General features: G+C 40.3%; 1 protein-coding gene across 8 annotated transcripts in view; it reads left to right on the forward strand.

The window, feature by feature from the left end:
- Window positions 1-10386: 10386 nt before the first annotated feature.
- The window catches only part of KDM6A (lysine demethylase 6A), a 206337-nt gene continuing 197611 nt past the window's right edge, over window positions 10387-19112 (forward strand). For 6 of the 8 annotated variants that reach the window (XM_065901134.1, XM_065901136.1, XM_065901135.1 and 3 more), the window contains exons 1-2: window positions 10398-10567; window positions 10782-10845. In XM_065901134.1, the coding sequence (XP_065757206.1) occupies window positions 10398-10567; window positions 10782-10845 (234 nt within the window). Of the gene's footprint in view, window positions 10568-10781; window positions 10846-19112 lie in introns of all 8 variants that reach the window. The other 2 variants (XM_065901133.1, XM_065901140.1) reach the window with 2 other exon arrangements.

Raw genomic sequence — 19112 nt, forward strand, 5'->3', positions numbered from 1 at the left:
TTTCTTCTAGTCAACCAAGTCTTTTAACAGGGGATTTAAATTTTGAAATTCTAAAATCTTTAGTTTTAGGCCATTTTGTTCTGTAACTTATTTATTAATATTTCTCTGCCATTTTCTTTATTTTCAGTTTCGATTTTATCTTCTCCATTGTTTTAGAAAGTATTTTATTCTATGAGTTGAAAGCAGTTACCTGGGGAAGGGGAAACTTGTACTTTTTACTACACCTTTCTATTTGCTGAATTGATACAGTAAATATATTAGGTGGCATGGACCTTTAAGTTTTTCAAAAGCTTTTTTAAACTTATTTTTATCTAATTGCTGGGTCCAGAGTGAAACAGCATATTTTTTTTATAGTGAATTTTAAAAAATATTTATTTGGCTACGTCAGGTCTTAGTTGCAGCACGTGGGATCTTCCCGGTATGCGGGATCTTTCGTTGTGGTCAGCAGGCTCTAGTTGTGGCTCACGAGCTGCAGGGTGCGTAGGCTCAGTAGTTGCGGCACGCGGGCTTAGTTGCTCCGCAGCATGTGGGATCTTAGTTCCCCGACCAGGGATTAAACTCGCCTGCCCTGCACTGGAAGGCAGATTCTTAGCCACTGGACCACCAGGGACGTCCCAAAACAGCATAGTTTGAATCATGCTTTTGAGATACAGAACTTAGCACATTTTATCTTTACCTCCTTCCACATTCTAACCCATGAAAATGTTAACACAGGTTTTAAGATTCACATGCTTTTTTCCTATTTAAAAAAATTCAGAACTCTATTTGAGAAAAAAATTTTACATATAGTATTATAATTAAGTATGATGTAATTATTTAGATGCATTTCTGTTTTGGCTTGACAAGGCTCCCCTCTGTGACTTCCCCATTCTTGAGCTTTTTTTTTAAACTTCATCTCTTGGTTGGTTGAAAAATATTGTAAACAAATTTTTTCAAGAAGGTGATATATTTTATGAACCCTTAAATAGCAGAGTGTTTTTCTGACATCTTTACACCTGAAAAACAATGCAGATGAATACTACTCTAGGTATGAGAAATCAGACAGACTGATGTTTGTTTCTATCTGGGCAATCTGATCTCATTTTTTTGCCTGAACAATTATAGACACTTTAATATTGTAGCTTAAAACTTTTGCCATGATGTGTCCAATTGTGAGTCCCCTTTTATTGACTTTGCCTAGAACATAGTAGGCTTTTTCAGTCAACATACATTGTTCTTCAACAGAGGAAATTTCTGCTTTATTTTATTTTTATTATGTCTCTTCCATTTGCCTTTGTTCCTCTTTTAAGAATTCAAATTATCCATATATGGATATGGATATGTTGGTTCTCCATTTTATCCATTCTTCCTCCACAGCTATCTTCTCTCTTATTGATTCCATCGCTGTCTTTTTACACTCCATTCAATATCTTAGCATTAGCTTTGTTCTTGACACCAATTTCAATTTTCTGCCAGATGAATTTTCCTCTTTACTGTCTCCATTGTGTTTGATTTTGTTCCTGCTTTTTTGGAGTACTTGTTCATTTTCCTTACCCTATGTGTCTCTCTTTTCATTTCATCCTGTTGGATTTTCATATCAGTCCCACGCCTTCATTCTTTCTGTTTCTTTTTTGCAGAAGCTTTAATGATGTTAACAGGTTTCTAAAATTTTCTCCTGGATTATCCTGGTGAAGAAGAGTTCTCATTTCATTCATGTTTTTCTAGATGCTGTGCTCTTCCTCTAGCCTTGGTTGACCCACCTATGGAAGAAGTGACAGAATCTCCATCTCAAGTCTGTAGCTGGAGGGTTACACACAGTCTGACTTTACCTTTTGTACCTCTTCTTTACTAATGTGATACATAGCACAATACAGTTCCCAGCAAGGACTTCTCTCGGGGACCTTTAAGAAGCTGGGCTTTCCTTAAAGTTTTGAGCAGGACTGGCTACATAATCTGTGGGAAATTTACACGCAAAATGAGACTGTGGGGCCCCTTGTTCAAAAATTAAGAATTTCAAGACAGTGACAACAGAGCATTAAACAAACATGAGGCCCTTCTTATCATCACGGGGCCCTGTGCAACTGTACAGGTTGCACATCCATGAAGCCAGCCATGGTTATGGGGACTGCACCTTATTAAATGTAAGTCTACTCCCTTTTCCTCCCAATCCCTCTCCTATTTCCTGCCCACTTGTTTTGTCTATCTGCCTAGATAAACAGGGAATAGAGGGGTCTAGAGGATTTGGAGTGGAGGCGGGGGTGGGGATCAGTTTTCTGCTGAGCATCCTTGAAAAGTAGAGAAATTGGCATCTCATGTTGGTTTAGACACTGACTCTGAGTTGGGAGGCAGATAGTGGGTCATCAGGGGATAGGGTGTGGGCCTTAAATAAGTGGCTTACTACCTTTTTCAGTCAGTGTGTTGAGGAAATGAAGCCAAGGTAATTCATGACTGGGATTTTCTTAATCCAGCCATTTAGGGCCATCTGCCTCATAATTAACATCAGTTTCACCCAGATCCAAGCCTTAGGTTACCTGTCAGTTTTAGTCTTTGATATTGTGAAATCTTGTCTGTTTTTTCTAGATTTGAGAGAGTGTTTTGGAGAAGTTAGGCTGCGATATATTTGGGGGCAAAAGGCAATATATCATTTTGAACTGGATGTCCCCACGGAACAAGGTAGCTAGGCCAGGGGTTGGCAAACTTTTTCTATATGGGACCAGACAGTAAATATTTCAGATCTTGCAGGTCAAGAGGCAAAATTAGAGATGTTAGGTACCTATATAACAAGAGAGGAAACAAATTTCCACAAATATTTTACTGATGTTTAAAATGTAATAGTAATACTTGAGTGTAGTTTTTTTTTGGCCTCATCAGGCAGCTTGCGGGATCTTAGTTCCCTGACCAGGGATCAAACCCGGGCCCCCGGCAGAGGAAGTGTACAGTCCTAACCACTGCACTGCCAGGGAATTCCCTTGAGTGCAGTTTTTGCTAATATAGGTCTACTAATAAGAATAGGATTCTTTGTTTTTTGAATACATTTTGCTTAATTAGGGTTCAAAATTAGTATTCCTGATCATCAGATTAGTTTGCAAATGTTCATCTGTTAATGCTGATCTGTAATGGGATCTTATGTATTTCATTTTTGAAAATGTCTTTCCATATAGATAGGCACTGCTAAACACTGACATCAATCCATGTGCATATGATTTTAATTGAGCATATTCATTGCATGGAAGGCATTTATAGAATTCTATTAGATTCTTCTCTTGATATTTGCATTTTAGTATGTCATTACATTGCAGATTAATCACTTTCAATTGATGGTTAGGTAGAAACTCAATTGCACAGTTAAATGAATTTTGAAGTATAGAAATTTCCTTTGCACTTGCATTGATGTCTCAAAAGGGCTGCTTGGAATGTAGTTTGAGCTTGGAAAATATATCTGCTGCAGATTTCTATAGGAATGGATAATATGCTTCTTATTTTAACTTCTGATAGCATGGAAGTGTATAAAGTGGCTTGACATTACTTGTAGTTCAAGCAACGTTACTCATCATCAAAATGATTTTACTGAAGTATGTTTCATGTTATAAGTGTTGTTTTACCGCGTAATTGGTGAAATTCATTAAGACATATTATCAAGTCTCCCACAAAACCTAATTTCCAAAGCCATTCATAGTTTGATTATAGTGGTTGAAGGCTGTTCTTCTCATTCAATAATTCTCAGTTTTGCTCTGGAGCTGAAAAGAATCACAATCAAACAATAAGAACTGCAGTGTGACAGAACAAGTCAGGATATTCAGCTTCTACTTCTGATAAAAATTCATGGAACTGATGATGGTTCAAGACATGAGAATGAATGAAGTTACCATTGCCACTACTGGTTCAGTAACACACGATAAGTTCAAATATTACCACAAAGTCATCACTGACGAATAATACAATAAATAGCCATAGGGTTTAAACACCTTACATTTTCATAAGCTTTGTTGTTTGTTCAAATAAGCATTTTTCTGTTTTACACATATTTTACTACCACTGCTTGTAACACATCTTAGCAGGTTCCTCTTCATGTTGTATGGAATCAGTACTTTTTCATCTTCTTTGAAAATATTTCCCCCTGTGGTTGTTCCATGCAGACTATTCACAGAAGCTAGTTTTTCAGTCATTTCAAACAAGGCCTTTACTCCTCAAATGAACAACTCAGTATTACCTGTTAACTCATAAAGGGCCAAGGAAAACCACTCAGTTAATTGTTTTGGTTTTTAATTGACTACTGATGCTGCTCCCAATGTCCTCAACTCTTCAAGCAACTGTTCTAACTGAAAGTCTAATAGTCTTAAATTTATTTTCTCTGGACACATTACTTTGGCTGTTGCAATCAAACGCAATTTAATTAAACAGCTTTTCTTATTTGGCTAAGAAATGAGCCACTCAGAAAATTACTTTGGTTGCAGCCTCATATTCATTTTTTATTTTTGTGAAGAAATTCTGCTGTGACGAAATATTCTGTTTTAAATTCTCTAATTGTTCTCACTGTTGCTTTCTTGTCAGTTGGGAATATTGTGATGAGTATAGTCTGATAATGTTGACATATATTGTATTCTTTTAGTAAAACTGTACTTATTGCATAATAAATGCTTGGCTATCAAATTTGATAACAAAATAGTCCACACTCTACTGTGCATTAAAAGCATGACATACGAAGTCCTTTTTCTCTTTTTTCTGGTTTTGACATGATAGGTATGTACTGGTAATAAAAAAAAAGTCATGGTGTTATATGTGTGGCACTTGAAACACTGCCAAGTTATTGCAGCATCACTGTGATTTGTAGGGTACTAAGCAGCAGTGTGAAGAGATGAGAGCACCACATACGTTCTCTATTGCAACTATTCAACTCTGTGTTGTTTTGTGAAAGTAGCCATAGATGATACATAAATGAATGAGCATGACTGTGTACCAGTAAAACTTTATTTATGCGTACCCAAATTTGAATTTCATTTAATTTTAGTGTGTGATGAAATGGCTGTACAAATATAGGTGGTATGCTGGATTTGGCCTGTAGGTTAGGATTTTCTGATCCCTGGTCTAGCAAAGGGGCTAGACCAGCCAGCTAGTCAATATTCTTTGAGCTTGGTGCCAGATGCTGAGCCCAGGTGAAAGGAAATCTGTTTAAAGTAGCAGCACTAACACCACTAGCAACCCTACTATTTCTGTGCCTAAAATCACAATAACCATTGGTATGATTCTTTAGTAAGCCTTACTGGACTCTTCATGGTTCTGCCTACTTTTCCAACTTCAAGTTCCAATTCTTTCCTTACCCTTTTGGTCACAGCCATGCTCACCTTCTTGAATTTACCAGAACTCTCATACTCTTAGGCATCTGTGCTTTTGCAGATCTGTTGCTGCCTCTGCTGGGAAGACACCCACCCCTGTATCCACCCTCTAGCTCCCAACAATCCATCTTTTATTCTCTAGGAACTTTATCTGGTACCTCTAGGTTGATAAAGTTGCCTCTTCTATGAGCATCCACAGAAATTTGGGTAAAGCTTATAGCACTCATCACTCTATTTTATAGTATAAAATTTATTTATACAACTCTCCAAGTAAGAGTTCAGGACAGGGACTGTGTCAACTTGGAAAGTTTTCAGCCATTATTTCTTTGCATACCATTTGGGCTCTGACCTATTTCTCCTCTCCTTCTGGGACTCTGATGACATAGATGTGAGATCTTTTGTTATCTTCCCGTAGATTTCTGAGGCTCTGGGTTTTTTTGTTTCTTTTTTTGGTGGTGGTGTTGTTTGTTTTTTCCAGTCTATTTTCTCTCTGTTGTTCAGATTGAGTAATTTCTATTGCTCTGTCTTGAAGATCTCTCTTTCCTTTATCCCCTCCATTCTGATGATGAGCCCATACATTGAGTTTTACATTGTGGTTATTATATTTTTCAGTTCTAAAATGTCCATTTGTTTCTTCTTTGTATATTCTATTTCTTTGCTGAAACTTCCCATTTCTCTGCTAAGACTTTCTGGTTTTTCATTTGCTTGGAATGGATTCATAATTGCCATTGAAACATTTTAATGACTGCTTTAAAATCCTTGGCAGATAACGTGAACATCTGATTCACCTTAGTGTTCACATCTGTTGATTGTCTTGTCTAGTTAATGTTGGGGTTATCCTGGTTCTTGGTATGAGTGATTTTTTCATTGAAACCTGGACATTGTGGGTATTATACATCTAAATATTGTGTTTTAGCAGGTCTCTTCTGACATCACTCTGTTGGGGAAGGGAAAGCACTGTGTTGTTACTGCCAGGTAGGAGTGGAAGTCCAAGTTCCCCAGTCAACCTTGATTGACACTGGTGGAGGGGGAGGGTCTCCTTGTTACCACTGGGTGTGAATGAAAGTTTCGGCTCCCCACTAGGCCTACCTCGATATCACCATGTCTGGAGGTGTAGGAGTGCTTCCACTGACACCACGGGAGTGGTGGCTTTGTTACCACTGGGCATTGTAAAAGTTCTGACCCTCCAGTAGGCCTCCTCTGACACCACCTCAGCAAGGAAGGAGTGATGTCTCATTACTGCTGGGTGGGAGTGGAAACCCAGGCTCCCCAGTGTGGTGGTGGGGGGTAGGATTTGGGATGCCTCACTACAGCTTGGTAAGGGTAGTCTAGGCTCCTGATGGGTGTGGCTTCTTCCAGAAGTCCCAAAACTATTCTGACAACTGAAGTTTTTGAAACAGGTGAAAGTCTGTCTGTACTTGGATCCTTATCTCCCCTCAACTCTAACCCTATATTTATGTTTGTCATCAATATGTTTGGACATGAGTTGGATAATCTTTATGACACCGGTAGGTGCAGGAAGAGCTGAATTTATTTTTGATCCTGATTTAAAGGATAAGTATAGTTCTATTTATAAGACTAGATAAATCATGACTCTGTTATGTGACTTTTTATTGTATGCATAGGTTATGTGGCACTAATGATATAAATGAACTACATATTCCTAAATAGTTCAGATCAACTATTTGTTGCTTAAAAGGAGTTAAATTTATTTTCCTATAATTGAGTGGGCTTCTCTTCTGATATTAATTGATGGTACTTACATAAGTATTAACACAGTGTTGCAAACGATGCCCTAACTAGTCCATAATTGGACTCAGCATAACACAAATTTTATATATTTTTAAAACATTGATTTATCTATGCATATATTAGTCAAATCAACTTGGTAAATTAAAATTATTCTCCCCAGCTCCTAGTGTATTAAGTTATAACTATGAAACAAGAAGCAGTATTAAGAGATATAAGGTTTAATTTTAGAATAAAGAAGGAGAGATGTAGCAATGTTGGGGTTATATGCACAAACAAAAAGTATATTAGGACTGCCCAGTGTGTTGGGCTTATAGGGAGTTTGGGGAGGGATAAGGAGGAAGTGATTGGTAAACTGACGATCAACACATTTAGAACCCAGAATGTGGAAAGCTAGAAATGATTTTAGAAATACAAACCTTCCTATTTTTTTTTTTTGATGTCTTTCAATATTATGTGTATGGCACCTTACGGCATTAAATCTTCAAAATAATGTTGTAAACTGTTAAAAAGATTTATCTTCTCTTTTTCACAGATGAGGGAACGGAAGCTCAAATTAGACTAACTTGTTGAAGGTCACCCAGCTGTCAAGTGGCAGAGTTAGGATTCGAACCTAGATCTGCATGATTCCACAGTTCATGCTCCTTTGGCTCAGCTGCTCTGCCTTCCATATGGGTTTTCAGGTTCACTTTTCATAGAAATAATTGTTATAAAATCATCTATCCCACTTCGCCATTTCTCTCTCCAGTGAAGGACCTAAACCTTAGAGGCTACATACCTATTGTACATACATTTATATGATATAAACTATGCAAGATCTAAAAAATTACACAGTGATATAAGGACTATGTTACTGTATAAAAATTATCTCATGCTTCATGATGGACTGTAATTGGACTAGACACAGAATTCTGGCTTAGAGGATAAGTAACTTTCCCAAGGACACACAGCCTGTGCAGAGTAATAATTTGCATCCAGGTCTGCCTGACTTCGACCCCACACATTGCATCCACTCCATGCAATTCTGCTGCTATTACCTAGTAATGATTATGTAGTGAGGAAAAAGGTTTTGAGGGGTTGGAGGTGGGCAGCCTTATAATTCTTGGAAACGGCCTGAGTCAAGAACCACCAGCTCCAGGAAGACTGCCAAATACTGGCAGAATTTCTATCTCTTCTTGGGCAAGTCTAAGTGTGTGTGTGTGTGTGTGTGTGTGTGTGTGTGTGTGTGTGTGTGTATGGTGGTTTGTGGGGGGGGATAGTGGTGTCAAAATCTCCCGGGCTTTGAAGGTCATCTGTTGTGAGAAAGTCTACAATGCATGTGCTAATTTAGCTGCAGAAAATATTCAGCCCTGTATATTCACCCATTCAAGTAAAATGGAAGGAATACCATAAAGAGTGGAAGAGGTGTTTCAGAGAAAGTAATTAAACCTGAAATATAATCCATATAAAACTATAGTTTGTTAGTCTAGTTACTAGTCTCAGGGGAACAATTTAAAACTGTGTGCAAAATCACACACAGTATGGGATTTCCATAGCTTCTTGCTGAATACTGCTAGGATTACTGAGTCAGCACTGAACTGTCTTCCTTATAGTTTAACATCCAAGTTGAATATACCTTGTTTATTGGTTACATTATTGAAAATATAGTGTCCATGTCTATAAAGGAAACCTTGTCTTCGTATGTCCATTAATTTTTTTCCTATCCCTGAAGACTGGAGGTGTGCCCTGTAACAGATCTGTTATATGAGACATATCTTATTAAATTTGTCTTTTGAACAGAGTAATAGACCGAAGGCATGTTTTCTTTTTCTCCCAATTATACTATGGATTGAAAGGCAGACTAGTGACTTTTATTTGCACCTGTGACGCGGTCAGAACAAGAAAGTGTTACTGTTGTGTAAGACATGTTGTGGGAGGTAGAAAAGGGTTTTCTGGGCTGCAAGCTTCGCTGACTATCTTAATTATGCCTTCTCTCAGGTCTGTCTACAAGCAGCCCGAACTCTTCCATGAAGGCCCCAGAGATGAGCAGTAGAAACCAACATCCTGGAGATCTCGCTTAATTTTTCGTCATTGCTTTTTCTTACAACACTATAATGAACTACTGATAAAACACAGGTAGCATGAAACTTTGGACCCAAAGTGCCGCCAACAGACCTTTGGCGGTGGGGAGCTATGGTTAGCGAGCCAGAGCCCCGTGGGTGACTTTTCATTCCCTCCGGCCGGGGGTCAGGGGACCTTTCCCCCTTCACTTGGGGCGCGAGCGAGGGGATCGGGGCCGAGAGCGCACGCCTGGCCTAGGGCGGCGCCTGAGCCGCGGAGCAGGGGGCCAGCAGCCACTGCCCGAGTGCGCTCCTCGCGGAGGCCATTACTTCCAGCGGTGCCAAAAGTGTGCGCCTCCTTCGGAGGGCGGAGGTCAGGGACCGTGCGCCGCCTCCCGGCGACGCGACCCTTATCAGGCCCTCCGGGGCCCGGGACCCCCGAAGCGCACGATGCCGGAGCCGCGGTCTGGGCCCACCACCTAGCTCCCGGGCAGGCAAAGGCCGTCCATGGTGTCCTCGCTCACTGCTCGCGCCCGCCGCGGGCGGTGCCGGACCTCGCCCTTCCCCACCGCTCCCCTCCCCCTCCCGAGCCCGTCGCGGCTCCCGAGGTGACACGGCCCGGACCTTCCATTCTCTGCCCCAGTGTATTTAACTGGCACAACCTAATCAGCTGCTCCCTCTCGAGGACAAACCCTTCCCTCGGACGGACGGGCCCAGCAGCCAACCACCGGCCAGAATTGGCGTGCGTCCCGCTCCCTGTCGGTGGGGGCCTCGGTGGGCGGGGCTCGGGCAGCTAGCAAGTTGAGTGGAGCCACGGCTGACGTGAGTCAACAAAGGTCACGTGAAGCGAGCGGGCCACGCTGATTGGCGGCGCCGGCCGGGTGGGGAGGGGGGGGTCACGGCGGCGGCGTGGGGTTCGCTGTGTGACACAATTACAACAACTTTGTGCTGGTGCCGGGGAAGTTTGTGTCTCCAACGAATCCCCCCCGCGTCCCTCAACCCCGCACGCTCCGGCCGTTCCCGCCATCTCCGCCCGTGGCTGCCCCTCGCCCGCTCCCGCGATGTGACCCTACAAGCCGAGCCGCCGCCGCTGCCGACTCGGGGGCTCTGCAGCCCCTGCCGCCGCCGCCGCCTTCACTGCCGCCGCGTTGGGATTTTTCGTCGCTGCCGCCTGCGGCGGAGGAGGAGGCGGCGATAAAGTTGGTGTGCCGGTCCCGCGCGGAGACTGGGGGCGTCGTTGTGGGCCCCGGCCCGGGGGGAGGTGTCGGCGTCGGAGTTGTGAATTCGCTGCGTTTCCATGAAATCCTGCGGAGTGTCGCTCGCTACCGCCGCCGCCGCTGCCGCCGCCGCCGCCGCTTTCGGTGATGAGGAAAAGAAAATGGCGGCGGGAAAAGCGAGCGGCGAGAGCGAGGAGGCGTCCCCGAGCCTGACAGCCGAGGAGAGGGAGGCGCTCGGCGGACTGGACAGGTACGGGCTGCCGCCACCCGCCCGGTCGGCTCCGGACGGGTTGGCGCCGCTCTCCTGGGAGGCCGGAGCGCGGCTCGCCTCTGGCGGCGGCGGGGCGAGCACCTTGGCTTGGCGCTCTCTGTGCTGTAGCCGCCGCCGGGGCCTCGGGCTTGGGCAGGGATGGGTCGGTGGTACTGTCGGACCTTTAACGAGCCGCGTGTGTCTCTCTCCACAGCCGCCTCTTCGGTTTCGTGAGGTTTCATGAAGATGGCGCCAGGACGAAGGCCCTGCTGGGCAAGGTAAGGCAGCTGCGGGCCGGAGCGCGGACACGGTCTCCCCGGCCGGCGCCCCGCTCGCCCCGAACCCCGCGGCCCGGCCGGCGCTCATTGTGGCCGCGAAGGAGGGCCGAGGGGCTTCCGGAAAACTATTTCCTGCTTCTGCTCCCCCCCTCCCCCCGCCCCCCACACACACCCCCGGATCCCTCACTCGCTCCCTTGCGAAATCGCCCTTTCCTCTCGTAGCTGGAGGAACAGAGACGGCAGCGCTTTGGGGCCGAGCTCAACTGGGTCGACAAAACTGCCTGTTATTTTACGGCTTTGGGAGGGGCGACCGATGATCGCTCCGAGGTGCCTGTTTAGGGTCAAGGGCTTGTAAATGTGTGCAGATTTCCCCGCATTTCCGACTTACTTGCTTCCCGTGGTTTTTATTCTTTTCCTCCAGGAAGGCTGTTCGGGAAGTGTACTGTTAACCCAACGTTTGGGGCTTTCTTGTGTCCCCGCTCCCAGAAGGGGGAAGTTGCACGTAGTTTAGGGCGGTGAAGAGTTTGCATGGGTCTGTTGACATGCATCTCGAGGGGTATGGTGTTTTACCTGAAGTTAGGTGACTTGTTTACTTTTTGGGTCTTTCGGCCATAGAAATCCTGCAGTTACTTTTGAATGTGTTTTCTTCTTGGAGCCTCGTTTCCTGCGTGTCTGGCAGGGGAGGCCAGGGGGGAATTCGGGGTGCAGTTTCTGTTTATTTGTGTGGAAAGTTGTTGGCACTGTCATTTAGTTAAGTAATGGCTGCTCCTGTCGGCCCAAGATGGCGGGACAGGGTGGGAGGAGAAAGTGAAGGGGGGGGTTTGGGGGAGGGAGGAGAGGTAAACATGGAAATAAATAGTAGCGATGAATAGGCCTCTCCTTCGGAGTGTGTAGCTCGGTGGTGTTTAATAAAAATTATCCAAGATTATTTGCATCTAGAATTCTTGTACCTTTCTCAAGCTTGGAAGCGGCATTCATAAGCCTGGTAAATGCTTATCAACCTGTAGCACATTTAGTTACCCACCCGTAAGCTATTGAACAAAGGCACTGGAGTCTCGATCTGTCTGCATCAGTTTGTGTCTCTTGACCAAAATCTGATCGAAATGATATTTGTATGCTTGCTTCTTAATTGGGACCATGAAACTTGGAGTGTGCTGGGATAGGTGTTGCATCCATTAAGACATTTGCTTTTCTAGCTGAAATCAGTGGCTTTGCATTTGACACCTAGCTTTATTGTTGCAATTGAGAAGGAAGTTTGAAATGACTAAAGCCTTGCATTTTATTCTTAAGTTGATTAAAAAAAAATTTAGTTGTCCCTAATTTTTGTCTGTAGTTTGGTTTAGGAGAGTCACTAATACCTTTTATCTGTAATTACACTTACGTTTTTGTTTCAAAATAACTTAAGTGTAAGGGGTTTTGAATACAAATAATGACCAGAAAGCTAAACTGAAATAATCCTTTTTAGTAAGCCTAGTCCCTTTGACCCATAGAGAAAAGTTGAATTAAACTTTGACTATGTATTAATTGGCTTCATTAAAATTATTGCTGGAAAAATGAATAGCGACTAGCTCTGAAATGATCTAAGCATAAATGACCTAAGCCTTGAAATTTGTTTCAACCTGAGTATTTAAAATATTTTATTTAAAAATACTTCACTGCTGTCAAAGTTGTCGTTCCAAAAGATTAAGCAAAATATTTAAATTTAAGGAGCATTATTTTATTTTGGAGTGATTATTGCCGATCTAATAGGAGGTTGGTAAAACTGTTTGCAAAGATAATACATTTGGAAAAGTTTGGCCAAGGCTACGGCTTTTGGTTATGGTAATGAAGAAATAAATGGAATCTGATGTTTTACGTGGATAATGTGTAAAATGCTAGTTGATTTCATGTCTCAGAATGCTTGTATTTAGATGGATTCACAGTGGATTGTGCTTAACATTGTATTTCAGATTGTAATATTGGACCCTGCAGTTATTATGCACTACTGAGTTTAAATTGTAAAAGAACTGAACAATTTCAGGTATTTTTTTGTACAAGAGCAATACTTTCTTGATGTTTGAATACAGCAACATCTTATAAATGAGAGACTTGCGAAGCTTCATTATGTTTTGTGGAAGAATGAAGGCTTCATAAAATACTGGGTAATTTGATTACTAAATGTTTTGTGGAACTAAAGAAAAAAGGTTCTTCATTACTTCAGACCCCATGCTTGTGAGGTCCTACCTATTTAGGTCAAGGCTTCTTAGCCTTAACATTAAAATAAAACATTCTAGAGAATGTGCTTGCAACCGCATGCAATTCATGGTTGCGTCCTTGTGAGCTCGAACATACCAGTGAAATGTGTAATGTAAAGCTTGATATTATATAACCTCGCACCATGTGTTTGAATTGGATTCTGAATAGAATGAAGGAGCTGGAGTCCTGCTATAGGAAGTATTGAATTATTTAGTGTCATCCATCTTTTGCACAGCCCTGGTAAACAGTATGTTTTTTGTGGAATGTTGAGCTGTGTTAGTTTCAGAATTCTTATTGTCTGAAAGTCTTAAAAATAAGAGTTGGCTTTTCTTTGTTGGGGTAGGTTCCGGCTACTTACCTAAGAGCAGATACTGGAATTAAATAACTCCCAGGATTCTCTTTTTAGCGATGATTTTTCTCATTACCACCCCCCCACCCCGACCCCCCAACAAATTTAGTCTGCACCTTGTATAACTTTTTTTTTGACAGAAATTTAGCTATTACTACTTGCTTTCAAAAATTCTTATTCCTATATATTACTGGATCTTCTTTCAAGTTTTTAAAGTTAAATTAGTAGGTTTTAAAAAAGGTTAACTCTTGACTTAAAAGATTTGGAAAGTTTAAAACATTTAATAATAACTGTCTCTTACTTGCCTCTAAACTCATATGTACCTTTTCTAGGTGAGAATACTTTGTCTAAACTGCTGATTTCCCGTAGTCTCTGAATGCATTTGTGAGATTAATTTATATTGGAGTCATTGAAAGAATTTTTGTTTGAATGATTGCCGTTTGATATACAGTGCTTGGGGTTTTGGATGAAAAAGAAATTAGTAATACAGTATATTATTTTGCAGTAATACCTTTAAAATATTTTTAAAAGATTGTAAACAGCAAGTGGTTGCTTAATCAGAGTTCTTGAAATATAGCTGATCTTGATTAGTTTTCTCTTTAATGCTGACCATCTTTTGGTAACATAATTCAATATTCTTATTTTTTTAATTATAGTGGAGTTACTGAAAAGTAATTAAAAAGTGAAACATTTTAACAGAAATTAACTATGGTGACACTTTTAGTACATTTTTGAAAATCTTTTGGATTAATCTTGTTTTCAGTTAAGAAGGATTGGAGTTAAAAAATAATATATAGTAATATATAGCATGAATATAGTAATACTATATGTATTTATAGTAGTTATATAATGCTAAAGGGTTGGGGAATCTTTTGTCAGGGAACTATTGCTAAAATACATAGTTGTTCACTTTGAAGTATCTGTCATTTTTAAGTTTGTATTAAATACTCTTATTGGGATTTTTTTTCTTTTGTAATAATTTTAATCAATAGAAAGATTATGTAGGATACCTAGAAGTAGTTATGGATTGCTTACCATTTTAAAATGTATGTGTCTAAGAAAAATAAAATGTATGTGCTTTTTTTCCTAGGAGATAATTAGTATGAAAATAGCTGGAATTTAAAATTGTGGGGGCAGTGGAAGTAGTTTAAGGTCCATTAAAGCATGTATTTTCCTAAATTTGGTTCACTTGCATGTAGATGGTAAGGGAAAATTATTAGGTTAGTTGTAGAGGTGGCTTTTTTATACTATAATATTTGGATGTTGATGTTTAAAATTATGCTATATTATGTGTGTGTTTTGTTTGCTGGCACTTAAAGGAATATATTCATTGCCAGCGCTAAAGGAGATTAGTGTTTGGGTTACAAAAGTAACCACAGAATAATGTCATACTTTTTTGTTTGAAAATTAGGTCTTTAATATGATGCATCTTAAAAAGTATTTTCTAGTTTGGAAAGTTGTCTTGTAAACAATTATAGTCATTATTATTTATCCGGACAAAGTCTCATGCAGTTACTATACATTTCCTAAGATTTTGTTACATTCTTGGTAATAAAGCTATAGTAAGAGATTATAGAAAATGCTTGCTTATCTGGCCACACATTAGAATTGCAGGAATATATAAACATGTGCTTTTTTAAGCTCGGAACCGCGCCCCCCGCCCCGCCCCAATAGCTCTTTCCCTAGACTCAGTTACAAATTGAAATGACTAGGGGACATTTGGCTGCCACTTCTCTATATTTCAGGTTGTTAAGAAAAACTGTGTGAGACATGAGTTGCTGTGATGTAGATGGTAAAGTGGAATGGTGGGCCATGCACTTTGAACCAAGGTGAAGGTTCAGTGCTTGGCTAGCTACAGAGTAAAAATACCTTTTTCTGACTTGATTATGTAACATTTAGTTTTTATTTATGTAATACCGGTATTATTTTGCAGATTTGAAAAGGTTATTTTTGGTTTATTTTACTTTGAAACTCATTTTGATGCTTTGAGCTCTTTGAAATTGTTGTTAGTGACTGCATTATTAATATTTTTTAAATGTATCCAGAGAACTAATTTATGTTACAAAAACACCACTAGATTGTCTAAGAATTGAAATGGTGGTTAGGTTATTTAAGATCCACATGTATTTGTAGACTAGTTAATCAATGGAGTTTATTTAATGAATATATAACTGACAGTCTTACGTACTCATACTGAAGCTTCACATATAATTGTATCAGTTTTCTATACTGGTTTGTAATTTGTCGATAGTAAAATTAGAGCAACAAATATTTGAGTACACTGAATGCAAGTCTTCTATGCAGGGAATATGAAGATAACATAGATATCCCTTGTCTGCATTGAAAACTTACAGTTCCCTAAAAGGGTGAGATAAGTATAAGGATGACTATCACAAAAACATCAGTGGCAGAAGAAAAGTGTGAAGTATCCTGAAAGCTTATGATAAAGGTCAGTTTAACAATTTACAAGTTAGAATGGCTCTTTCTTTTTTTGCCACCCATAAAAAGCATTGATTAGCAAGCATGCACAAAAGCAGTCACAGGAACCTGTTGGTGAAGCTTGACAACGGAAGTCCCAGCTCTTTGTCCTTGTAGGTAGTCTATCAAGGACCTTGCTGGAAAGGTGCTTTGGAGGCACATGTAGCAATATGTTAGCAGCAGTAGGCATTAGCCCCAGAATCACCTGATCAGTGGTGGAACACAGGCTGAATGGGACTCTTAGAGTATGTGTACACTCTGGAGAGTATTGGGATCCTGGATTTGCTGATTCTTAGACCCTGTTCATGCAGAGGTGGAGACGCCTTTACAGTATTTCTAGCCAAGCCACATTAACTTGGACATCGTTTATTTCACTGATGAAAACTTAACTTCTGACATTCCTTATGCTACCTAACACATTCTCCTGACTGAAGTAAAGGCAGGAGAACCATTACCTTTGTAGAGTGCTGTCATGGCTCCTGTCTTCCTCATGTCTCTCATTTTTAGATTTAACTATTCTGGACTGTGTATTCCTGATTTGCGAATTTCAAATGTTAACTAACAGCCGCTGGATTTTAGATTATTGGAATTAACTTCAAAAGTTAACTGATAGTTGCTAGGTTAAAATTAATGAAAGCACATGAGACTCACTGTATCCTGATGTGTATTTCATTTAATTTTTTTCTTAAAACATTTAATGAGAATTTATATTATGTAACATTCTGTGTCAGACATTTAAAACTCAATTATTTCATTCAGTTTTTATAATATGAGTTAAATTGGGGGGGATTCACATTTGTGAGATAATTGCACAGTGGCTTCTGGGCTAGCTTAATTTACAGATAGCCTTTTCCATTTATCTAGGCATATGTTTCAACAAATTATGCACTTTGAACACCAGACCCCAGAAGAGAAAGAAAGACCCGGCTCTTAGCTCCTCATGCTGGGGACTCTTGTGATCTGCACCTTCTTTCCCTAGATGGGTAGTGCTGGAGATGGGCAGGACATTGATGGCTCCTGCAAAAACACTATTTGCTTTCTTGGATCCCCATTTTCAGTTAGTTTACTCTTGGGGCAGTTGTACATGGAGTTTCAAAGTTCTATCCTAGATTGGGCCTCAGTAGAAGGTCTCGTTAATAGGGTGGGGCTTATTTCTTGATTGTGTTTCTTGGAGATGGTGTTTCTTGACTTCTTTATCAGCAAGGAATCTTTTAATTTTGTTTAGGAACACATGATTTAAAATCAGATTTTAGCTTTTAGCATATGTTCAAAGGTTTATCTGCTGTGTGTTCTGTCCCTCTCTGATCTCATTTTGTAGTAATATTTACCTTTGTTATGAGTTCCTAACTTGAGATCCTTGAAATGAGTGTTCACGGGTCAGTTTAGGAAATTCTCTGACAAAGTTTTGGAAGGATACTCAAGAAGTTTTGAATAATGATCATCTTGGAGTACAATGCGGCTCTAGGGTGAGGAGGAGGGGAGATTTTATTATTTTTTTTTATTTTTTAAATTTTTATTTATTTTGGCTGCTTTGGGTCTTCCTTGCTGCACGCGGGCTTTCTCTAGTTGTGATGAGCGGGGACTGCTCTTCATTGTGGTGCGCTGGCTTCTCATTGCGATGGCTTCTCTTGTTGCGTAGCACGGGCTCTAGGCATGTGGGCTTCAGTAGTTGTGGCACGCAGGCCCAGTAGTTGTGGCGCACGGGCCCAGTTGCTCTGCAGCACGTGAGATCTTCCCTAGCAGCACGTGAGATCTTCCCGGACTAGGGCTCAAACCCGTGTCCCCTGCATTGGCAGGCGGATTCTTAACCACTGTGCCACCAGGGAAGCCCCAGGAGGAGAGATTTTAAACAGATTTCTGTACCACTGTGGGCTTTTTTTGTTGTTGTTATTTTAACCATAGACATGCATTACCTTAAAAATAATAAAATAAGCACACTGATAGTGAGTATGCCAGAATTATATTTTGGTTGATTAAAGATGGATTTTATACTACGGTGTGTAGTTAGAGATACCTGTGAATACCTTGTTGTCAGGTTGGGATACTTCTTGTCTTGATGGTCCTTCAGTGGGGATAGGGGTAAATGAAGTAGAGGTGTGTACCCTATTTGGTCCTATTTCTTTTTTTCTTTTTGCTGCCCTCAGCCTGGTCCTATTTCCTTGCATGTTATTTACATGGCTTTGTTATAGTTGCTGTACTCATTCTTCATTTTGGTCTTTAGCATCTGTTTCATTGATGACTTTATTTTTGGGCCTGAGTTGGCCTGGGCTTACATTTGGGACCTAATTAAAAACTGTAACCTGGAAGGGTGGGAGTAATCTCTTATTTAGAGTTTTAGGTTTCTCAGCCAAGTTATGGCCGTTTGCCACTTTCTTGTATAAGGTTTTGTTTATTTTCTCTTACCTATTTCTTCCTTTTATTATATCTTTTCTGTACTTCTCTACATTGCTAAGACTGACATCATTCTGTTGTGAATGTGTTCCTGTATTCTTTTTGTGGTTTTGTCTGTGGTAGTATTTTGTCTGTGTTAGAGTAAATAAAAGATGCTAGTGCTAAGTTTATTCTCAGGAAGAAGGTTGGGCTTTGTTATAGTTAAGAGTATTATATGAGGTCATCTAATTTATTTTAATTTAGAACAATGGAAGAAACGTTTTAGATAAAGGATTGTTTTTAAACTAGATCTATTACATTATGTTCGTTAGATCTTTCTCCTTTTAAAAAAAGCAGTGTATTAGGGAAAATTTCCAACATTTTCAAAAGCAGAGAAAATCAGCCAACCAACCCTCACCAGTCATTACCCAGCTTCAACAATTTTCAACTCGTAACCAGTCTTTTGTTTCATCTGTATTTTGCCCCTCACTACCATTATTATGAAGGAAATCTCAGATATCAGTCACATCATTTAATCCATAGCTATTTCAGTTTGTCTCTGAAACATAGCCACAGTGCCTTTATTACACATAAAATAAGTTCTTAATATCAAATATCCATGGGCCTTGATTTTTTTTTTTTTGCCATTTGGAAGCTAAGAATTAGTTGCTTGGGAAATGAGTAGAAAACAGATATTTAGCTGAATATATGTGAGTTTATTTGTATTTTAATATTGTGGTAGAATTCTGTAATAGAATATTACATAATATGTGACAGAAGAGAGAATTTTTCCTGAGAACTTTATGAATCTTAGTTGCTTGAGTCTGTTTGGATA

This window comes from Phocoena phocoena, chromosome X (genome assembly GCF_963924675.1).
Source record: "Phocoena phocoena chromosome X, mPhoPho1.1, whole genome shotgun sequence".
Lineage (NCBI taxonomy): Eukaryota > Metazoa > Chordata > Mammalia > Artiodactyla > Phocoenidae > Phocoena > Phocoena phocoena.